Genomic DNA, 10,087 nt, shown 5'->3' with positions numbered 1-10,087 from the left:
AAGAAGGTTTAATTGGTATTTAACTGATATACAAGTGATAAAGAACCTCTGTTCAGCGCCAACTTGTGTGTTATACCTTCCAAACGCACCTGCCGTTGCAATAATGATGTTTTAAAGTGCTGATTTGTCCGGTTTTTACGTCGAGGAACTGTCATCTACAATGTTTTTGCTGATAGCGGTGCCAAACATAAACCAAGAGAGTTTTCGCATTGGGTATATCCAACAAAAACTGTGATAATGTTTTGAACAAAAAAAAACTTGACGATTTAATTAAAAAAGATAGTGAAACCAGTCTCGTGATTGTCATTTGACCACATAGTCTTAACAGAGCTATGTCGATGCGTGTTTGTCCGTTTGTTTCTCCCATTTAGTGTCGTTTTGGCTTTTACCTTGTGCCTTTTAACAGAGTTAAACATTGATGTTTTGAGTACAGGACTTGTCCCTGTAGTTTTCATTGTATAATTAGCATTGTTAACGTAAACTTGGTATGTTCCAGTCCTTGTTGTTTTATGCCATATTTATTTCAATAAAACATTTTCGAGATAAAAACAAACATAATCAAAATATATACTTTTGTAATAAAAATTGAAAAAGACAAATGATACTTGAAAACAACTAAGTAATCTCGAGCTTTGCCATCCTTGTACACCAAGCAGTTTCAAACGAGCTTGGCCCATGTAATTTCAGATTTAAGGCTTACAGTGAATTCACCGTGGTGTTATAGACTTGTCAGTATATAATGTATTTGAGCAAACTCTATTTCAGACGTAAAGCTAAAATCGACGTAAATAAGATCTTTGAAGGGAGCCAAACCTTTATATCTGTGATTTCTAATATGTGGGCAAAGAAAGTGGTTGGAACAATTTATGATACAACTTCTTGATGATGTATTGAACTTTAATAAATATATGATAATGTTATTTATAGTAACGTTAATTTATTCGATGGTCGTCCATTGGTTTTCAGACAGTTTGCCTCATTCAATATTTGTCCCAGTTCAGTACCTTTAACATACATAGGGAGTACATTTTTGCATGAGGTCTATCGTAAGGTTCATTTCACTATAGGAGTGTCGTTTGCGCGTTTAAACTTGATAAGCAAACGTGAGATTACCTCAATATTAGAAACACCAAAGTGAAAAGCTCGGCATGCAATATTATCTTAAAAGATATGCAACGAACATAAGCTACCAAAGATCTCACCGAAAAGGAACATGTAAGACATGTTATAATCCGTATTTCTCAAACTCTCCGACATAAAATTTGGGATGAAACGTTTTGCAATCCTATCAATTGGCGATCATGGTACTCTTAGACCGCTTGACCTCCAGGCCGCTAAGTTCACGCCGCTTATCAGTTAGGCCACCGGACCGATATTAATTTTGATAACATTTAGTACAGACAAGTATTTGCAAAACAACAACTGTCGTTATCAACAATGATAGGTTGAACTTTAAAAACATTATAGTATTGTAAAAAAATGAGAGAAAGTGTACCTTTTTTCCTAAACGATATTGAAGACGAATACCATTTTGTCTTAAAATGGTCATTGTATGCTTTTGATCTTAGAAATTTTATTACAAGCTACTATTCAGAACATTCTAATTTGGCGTAGTTTATTTCTTTACCGCAAACTGATAATAACTCGCTACTTGTTAAATAAGCAATTTTTCTATTAGAAGCCTTCGAAATAAGAAACAAAATCTGGCTACTGGTTTTATTCATGTTTTGTCATTCTAAAGAAATCGAAATGTATATGGTTTATATTATCATTTTATTATTTTAACTCACAAATGATTTATCTGTGCTGTGTATGTGTTATGCACATTTATAACTGCAATATTGCTTCCATTTTCATGTCTCATTCTGTTGCGTTTTGCAATTAACATAGTAGTTTTTGTGTTAAATAAACTATTAAATATTCTCACTTTCATATCAACCGTACATGCTGATATGTAGGTTACATTGTATGCGTTTGTTTGCGTGTGTAACTTCTAAAAAAGCTAAATATACAACCAAAGATCACTTAAAACCCATTATAATGTAATTATGTATGTATTTATTATTTGTGTGTTGTTGTTTTTTGGTATTTTTGTAATGTGACGATGAGCTGATTATATTTAAGTCAAAATAAAATTTCTGTTCTGATATTTAATAAAGAGTTAGAACACAAATGTGTCTTTTTTCATCGTTTTTAGCTCTGTACTCAATACAAAACGCGAATGATTTTTCTGCAGTATTGGAGTTCGATATGTACAATGATTTTTGATTATCAGAACACATTATGTAAGAAGACATCATAAATTATTATTTCACTTCATTACTACTGCAGTATATGAAATGAAATATAAATCCGCTAACTTCAAGCGGCTAGGCCGCAACTTCTGCCATGCAACAAGGTCGCCAGGCTGCAAATTCCACGCTGCCAGTCCGCTATGCCTCAAACAACACGTACATTCAAATTACTCGTACAAAACAAGGTGAAGAAATGTGTTTGCAACGTTATGATTTGTCATAAAATTATGTCAAAACAAAAATCCTGTGAAAAGGACAACATTTATTTCTCTGAAGACATTAATACAATTTATTGTTAAAAATCAAACTGGCCGATACGACTTCTGTATTTCACTTACTATTTGTCTACAAATTATCAAAACAACTAGCATTGGTTTAATCTAGACAAAGGTTGTGAAACAACGAGGAAAAGCATTACGATATATTATTAAGTGAACTATATAAGAAATAAAACATTATTAACTTCTATTTTGAGTCGGTAAAAATACCACATCCTTGTACAGTTATAACACCAAAATAAGAATATTCAGCTGACTTGATTTAAAACGTGTTCTCAGCTTTGAATACATATCTACATAACAAAACATACAAGCGGAGATTTGAGACGGTGTCTATTAAAACTTAAATAACAATATGATGAAATGATCAATAAATTTCACGTAAACATATATATATATATATATATATATATATATATATATATATATATATATATATATATATATATATATATATATATATATATATATATATATATATATATCTTATTTCAGTTTACTTGATTAGCATTCACTTTTGTTGGGTGGAAACGTGGTTAACAAATCCACTTTGCACTACAGCACGTCAGTTGTGAATGAGAGCACCACCAAAACTGGTCCAACGATGAATATTCTCAAACAGAGTGGTCCCACCCGAGCATTTTACCCAGACAATTTCTCCGGCATTAATCTGTACAAACGTCTGACTGCTAGCACAGTCATAATTGCCGTTGCCATGCTGATAACTTGCAATGAGCACTGAGCCTTCCTTCACCATCTGCGGATAAGCATATTTATTTGTAGTGCTACACGTGTGTATGTGGAACAAGTAGAGTCCCCGTACTGGAGCTGCGAACTTACCCGTGGTAGCGCTGTAGCCGTTGCCCTGGTTGGTCTCCACTGTCTTGTACACGATCACCTCACCTGTGGACAGGGTGAAGGTCTGTGGAGAGCGAGCGTGGAAATACACCAGTGGAGTAGCGATTTGATCTGAAACATAATGTTTCATTGTAGATTTTGTGTAAATAATATTTTTGTTAGTTTGTAATAATTTAAGAAAAAAATATATGTAAATAATGCTAGCGATATAGCGTTTTTTAGAGGATAGAAGTAAGTGTAATAGATTGAAGACCTTGGTTTGATAACTCCTAATATATAACACAATTCACAAATCACATTTTTAAAATCATTGTGAAATGTGTGATCGCTATTGGTTAGATATATGTACCCAAAAATGTTTTTCACAAAAGGTGTCCGTCATGCCTTCCGGAATTCATAGATTTGGAAGTTTGGGTCACTAGTGAAATACTCCGTTGTACATTCGTCCGTCTGTATGTCTGCCTGTCGGTTACTTTGCCAAATAAATAATCGCTTGATCTTATCATCATCGTATCGTATATCTGATCTGATTGGCTCTTGCAGAGTTTAAAAACACAAACCCGAAGAGCAAATTATTTCTTAGAAAATATTTTTTTGCATTATTTTATAAATGTTATTATAAGAGTGGGATTGACATTAGTTCCTTTATAACCGAGAGTTATAACTTCGTACATTTTTCATTGAATAAAACAAAACAAGAAACCAAATGCTTCACAGACTGTGTTGAATATTAGGTAAAGCAAAATGCATGATGCATGATGCATATTGTATTGTTCATGATGCATGTTGCATGGTTTTTGGTGCATGGGTGCATTGTGCATGTACGTCTGGTGCATTGTGAGTGGTACATAGATACATGTGTGCATGATAATGTTACATGATACATTGTGCATTTCGAATGGCATGGCACATGGGTATATATGTGTACGGCGCTTGTCTACATGGATTCATGGTGCATAGTAAATGACATTCTGCATAGAACATGGTGCATTGTGCATTGTGCCTCTTACATGAGCGAATGTTTGAATTGTGCATAGTGAAATGTGCATGGATGCAGTGTGCATGGGTCCTCTTGTATGTGTGGATGGGTTCATGGTGAATAGTGGAATTTGCATGTTCCATAGTGAAATGTGCATGGGTGCATAATGCATGGTGCCTCTTGTATTGGTGAATGTGTGCATGATGCATACCAATATATGCATTGTACATAGTGAAAAAAGCATGGGTCCATCGTGCATGGTGCCTCTTGCATGGGTGGATGTGTGCATGGTACATGATGAAATATGTTACTACATAGTGAAATATGCATGGGTGCATAGTGCATGGTCTACTTGCATGGGTAAATGTGTGCATATGCAAAGTGAAATATGCATGGTACATAGTGAAATGTGCATAGGTGCATTGTGCATGGTGTTTTTTGCATGGCTGATTGTGTGCATGGTACATGGTAAAATATGCACGGTGCATAGTGAAATACGCATGGGTTAATCATGGGTGAATGTGTGCATGCTGCAAAGTGAAACGTTCATGTGTGTATAGTGTATGTTGCTCCTAGCATTGATGAATGTGTGAATGGTGCATGATATGCATGGGTGCAATGTGAATGGTTCCTCTTGCATGGGTAAATGTCGGCATGTTGTATAGTGTAATAGGCATAGGGGCACCATAAACTGTGCCTCTTGCATGGATGTATGTGTGTATGATGAAATATGCATGGGTGCATCGTGAATTGTGCCTTTTGTATGGGTGTATGTGTGTATGATGAGTAGTAAAATATGCATTTGTGCATTGTGTATGTTGCCTCTTGCATGTGTGAATGTTTGCATAGGGCATGATGAAATATGTATGAGTGCATGATGCCTCGTACATGGGCGAATTTTTGAATTGTGTATAGTGAAATGTGCATGGGTGCAGTGTGCATGGGTCCTCTTGTATGGGTGAATGTGTGCATAGTGCAAAGTGATATATGCATGGGTGCATGGTGCATCTTGCATTGGTGAATGGGTTTATGGTGCATAATGAAATATGTATGAGTGCATCGTGAATGGTGTCTCGTGTATGGGTAAATGTGAGCATAGTGCATAGTGAAATATGCATGGGTGCATGGTGCATCTTGCATTGGTGAGTGTGCATGAGTGCATCGTACATGGTGCCTCTTGCATGGGTGTATATGTGCAATGTGCATAGTTAAATATGCATGGATGCGTAATACATTGAGTGTCGGTGCATGTGCATGGTGCATGGGTGCCTTAAGAAGAAGGAAAATTGTTATTGGCGCATATTGAATGGTAAATAACAATTTTTATGGATGTATTGGTGCATACTGCGTGTGAGCATAAGTAGATTGTACAAGGTAGCATGGGTACATTAAACATTGCTGTTTTGTGCAAATCGATTGTCGCATAGGCGCAATATGCATTGTGAATAGTTAAACGAGCAAGGGTGCATTGAGCATGGTGCTTCTGCACACGGGTCCTTGGTGCATGGGTGCCTTGTGAAAAATTGTAACATAGTAGCATTATACATGGTGAATAACGATTGCGACATGGGTGCATTGTGCTTGGTGCTTCGGTGCATGCGTCCATGGCACATTTGGTGCCTTGTGAATAACGATTGTGACATTGATGCATTGTGAATAACGATTGTGACATGGTAGCTTTGAACATGGTTCTTCGATACATGCGTCCACGGTTCGTGGATGCCTTGAGAAAAACGATTGTGAAATGGGTGCATTGTGCATGGTGAATTGTGAAATGTGTAAGGCTGCATTGTGCATGGTGAATAACGAGTGTGGAGTGGGTGAATTATGCATGGTAAATTTTGCTTATTTACCCAAAGTTTATGTTACACTTAACTTATAACTTAAAACATAAAACCTTAAGTTCATAATTGTTAGTATTACAGCGCCTGGGATTGAATGCCCCAGAGGGTGGCATAAAGGTATCAGAGCGTCTGTCCGTCCATCAGTCCGTCCCCACGGTTTCCGATCAACATATGAAGAATGCTTAGGCCCAGGGTTCAGAAGCTTTGTAGGCAGTTTGGTCATGACAAGCAGATAAAGCCTTTTGATTCCGAGGTCAGTTGGTCAAAGGTCAATATCGTGGTGACTATCAGCTCAAAATTGTTTCTTGATCAATATATGAAGAACACTATGGCCCAAGAGCCTCAAACTTCGTAGGTACGTTGGTCATAGCTAGCAGATGAACCCTTTCACTGAAGAGGTCAGTGGGTCAAAGGTAAAGGTCGTTGTGACCGTGAGCTGAAAATAAGCAGTTTAATAAAAAATAAAAAAAACTCTTAGGCCTAAGAACCTCGAACTTGGTAGAAGTCCAATAAACATGACCAGCACCCTAACTTTTTGGACGTCAGTTGGTCAAGAGTCAAGGTCTCGGTGACCTTGCGCTGAAAATCCAAAATCCTTCAATAACTGAAGAAGGCTTGATTCCAGGTACCTTAAACTTGGTATGCTGGTGAACTGCATCTGTTTCCTTTTAGGCATGTTTCGAAAACATTCGCGGTGTCTTTGATGCTTTGCATCAAAATTAGTCTTGCTTTTACTTGAACATGTTTTGTTTATCGGTGAAGGGCTAATCCCACGTTTTTGAGACATTTTATTTATTGATAATATATAGATATTAACAAATCCTTAGCTCTGGCTGATACTGCAACCATTACACCTTGGAAATAGTGCTTATATTTTTATTAACGCAAATGTATAAAGTCATAGTGTTTGATTGTGCCCTTTCAGACCCATGTTCGCTTGTCGCGGCTCATTATTAGGATCAGAATCAGTTTCAAAACATTTACGTGTGGCATTTGCAGATGAACTCTATATTTATATCACGGACAATTAATCGGATGTTGCATGTTAACTGATTTAACGTTCTGAGTACCTCCATCGTTCACACCTATGCAAAACCCTTCAAAACTTGTCTTGCGTAGGATTGTTGAGGTTGATTTATTATTTTGATCTGCGATTTTTTGTTGAGTAGGGAAAGAATGTTTTCTAGTATGTATTTGCAACACTCTGACGTTGAAGAGTTTTGAGATAATGTCTTTTACCGAAAGTTCTATTGAAATACTAAAACATGAAAGCTAAATTAATGCCATTATTGTCCTCACAGCAAATTATTTAATGTTTAGAACGGTCTGCTTCTTGCTGACTTGTTGCCATCGTTGTTTTATTCAGCTGCCAATATTAAACATCTTTTGAACGTTATCCGTATGACTTTTAGGCAAGTATGCCTATGAAAATTGTTTGGAAGGAAACATTGAACAGATATATATCAATAAATATATAGTTTGGCTAACAAAGAACTAACAATTTCTTATACAATCGGCTGCAGTTGGTTATTATGATGCTTTCGTGTTTCCGAATTGGCTCAATGATGTTTGACTACACTGGTCAATATTTTTTGCATTTTTTGCTGAATGTAATTTCAATTGATATGGACTGCGTTCCATTAAGTTCAGTCAAACGATGAAAGAACTTTATTGTCATATTTTCTTTTATCGTCTTAAAAGTTTAGTAAGTTAAACTCCAGAAAATAGTTATGTAGAATACTGAAATAATTGTCTTTTCCCCGTATTTTATTGATATGAAATAATATCCCCGTTGCTATTCCATGATCAAGTACGAGAAAAGCTCCTATGTCCTCACCTTGTTGTATATGGTTTCGACACCAGCTAAATCTTAACAATGTGTGTCTTTAACGTAATAACTATTCAAATGTTTTTTCTCCTCAGAACTGAGCAATATATATGTATATATATATATATATAGAGAGAGAGAGAGAGAGAGCGATTGCCAATAACGTAATAAAATAGTAGATACTACTGGACACTAAAACAGTGTATCATTATACACCATATGCAATTTTGCTCTCCTCAGAACGTGGGCAGTATTTATGGTGGGTGCCAATGACGTAATAAACCGTATGCATTTTCCACTGCTCAAAACAAGAACTTATATCGACAAATTAATGCTGAGTAATGAAACAGGCATCGCGTTTGCTTGCTTAAATCAAGAAATTTGCGATATTTGTTGTATACGTTTTACAGGATTAATTTGATCCAATTTTAATTGTCTTATAATTTTGACGTACAGAGAGGTACATTTTGTTTGGTTACGTTGTACGTTGGTTACTCCAAAACATATTTTTCTAGAAAGAAACGGTATTTTAAGATCGGCAAAGTTTTGCAAAGAGAACATATATGTGCGATCTCACTTTTCACAATTGTAAAAACAAAATAATCACATATTTCTTATTACGGTTTGTAAATAAATCGTCATTGGTAAAATTGATCGAAAAGAGGACATTTGTGGAATTACGGAGAACGATTGAAGTAGCTTCCACTGAGTGATCACAGAAAGATGCGCCACTGAAGTAAATATAAGTTCCTGTTATCACAAATATACCATGTTTGATTTTACACCGAAACAAAAAAAAAACTATAATTCTTTAACTCAAAAGTTAAAGAAAAATGTCAAACTGTGATACATGACGAGGGAGAAACAACGTCGTTACGTCTTTTTAGTGACAACATTTTAAAACATTTACCCAGAATAACACTTCACTGCTTTTGTTAGTCAATACGTAACAAGGAATCTGTGAGTGAAATAAAAGCAGTAAAATTTACATGACATAAAATAAATAAATTTAGACGATTTTACTATAAAATACTTTCCGATGGATTTAAGAAATCGCTGTAATCACTTTGATCTTATACATTTTGATTCTCTTTACTGCTCGGTTTCATGTCCAAATCAAACGCCACCACCCCATTGATACGACAAGATACAGAAATGACGTCATTTTTGCAAACATTATTTCGCCTTTCTGGGACAAATTACAATTATGTTATATACTATAAAGGCATTAAATAAAACGAACGATTCTTATTTCATTCTATGTTAATACGTATACATACCTTTTATTAAAATGGAGTTTAAATACTGCACGAAGCTCCTCTTAATTAAACTCACCTTTTATGTTATTGAATGAGGCACTTATTTGTTCCAACGTATTGTTAGAATCAGTCATAACTTCCTCCAGAGTGCTAGTTTGGTTCCTTTCGATTTCCTCCATGAGCGAAACAAGTTTACGTTCTGCTTGCTCCTGTTGGTTTTTCATCTCATCTACGATCACGTGCAGACGTTCGTTCTCCTCTTTTATTGTGTTAAAGTCTCGTTTCATCACTTCGCTGAATTTCCCAAAAGCTATTTGCATTTTTTCGCTCACAACTTTGTTTTCGTTCAACACTTTTTCAAAAGCGAACTCCATGCGAATCATTTTCTCGAGAACCTTTTCCTCGAAGTCGTATTTGGAGCACGCTGGACTAGGCGGCTCCGACGCCAGAGTCGCACTGACCATTAACAACAGCTGAAGAAATCCGTCATAATGCGATGTTACAAGAAATAATACAGGAGCTGTATTACCTCTGAGATTTGTGGTGCGTATGCTATTGAAAACAAAACTAAGCTTGGATCATGAATGTCAGAGCCGTTTCGTTTTTGTGCTAGTTACATACATAAACATTCGTGTTAATCATTCACTAACAGGAAGACAATTTGGAAGATATTAAAAACGTAAGAATTTGCCTTGTTACCCGAATTCAAGATGGATATCATGACATTTATTTGATAAAACAACATAT

The 10,087-nt window shown here is 35.8% G+C and overlaps 1 protein-coding gene across 2 annotated transcripts; it reads right to left on the bottom strand.

Annotated features, from left to right (window-relative positions):
• Window positions 1–3,107: 3,107 nt before the first annotated feature.
• Window positions 3,108–9,870, bottom strand: LOC128205237 (uncharacterized). 2 transcript variants are annotated; one of them, XM_052906745.1, is made up of 3 exons: window positions 9,417–9,870; window positions 3,413–3,541; window positions 3,108–3,329 (listed from the first exon to the last, which is right to left on the bottom strand). In XM_052906745.1, exons 1-3 carry the CDS (start codon window positions 9,802–9,804, stop codon window positions 3,271–3,273), a joined length of 576 nt encoding a protein of 191 aa, XP_052762705.1. In that variant the 5' UTR covers window positions 9,805–9,870; the 3' UTR covers window positions 3,108–3,270. The 2 variants fall into 2 exon arrangements, with proteins under 2 accessions (XP_052762705.1, XP_052762704.1); XM_052906744.1 differs by having other exon boundaries at window positions 3,108–3,541.
• Window positions 9,871–10,087: the final 217 nt, after the last annotated feature.

Source organism: Mya arenaria, chromosome 10 (genome assembly GCF_026914265.1).
Source record: "Mya arenaria isolate MELC-2E11 chromosome 10, ASM2691426v1".
NCBI classification, from domain to species: Eukaryota; Metazoa; Mollusca; class Bivalvia; order Myida; family Myidae; genus Mya; species Mya arenaria.
The sequence above is the reverse complement of the archived record's forward strand: the minus strand, read 5'-3'. Positions and strand labels throughout refer to the sequence as shown.

Coding starts and splice junctions, on each gene's coding strand:
- LOC128205237 (XM_052906744.1), bottom strand. CDS start 9,804: ATGGTCAGTGCGACTCTGGCGTCGGAGCCGCCTAGTCCAGCGTGCTCC. Junction 3,542..9,416: donor CTCATTCAATAACATAAAAG/GTGAGTTTAATT, acceptor ATTATGTTTCAG/ATCAAATCGCTACTCCACTG.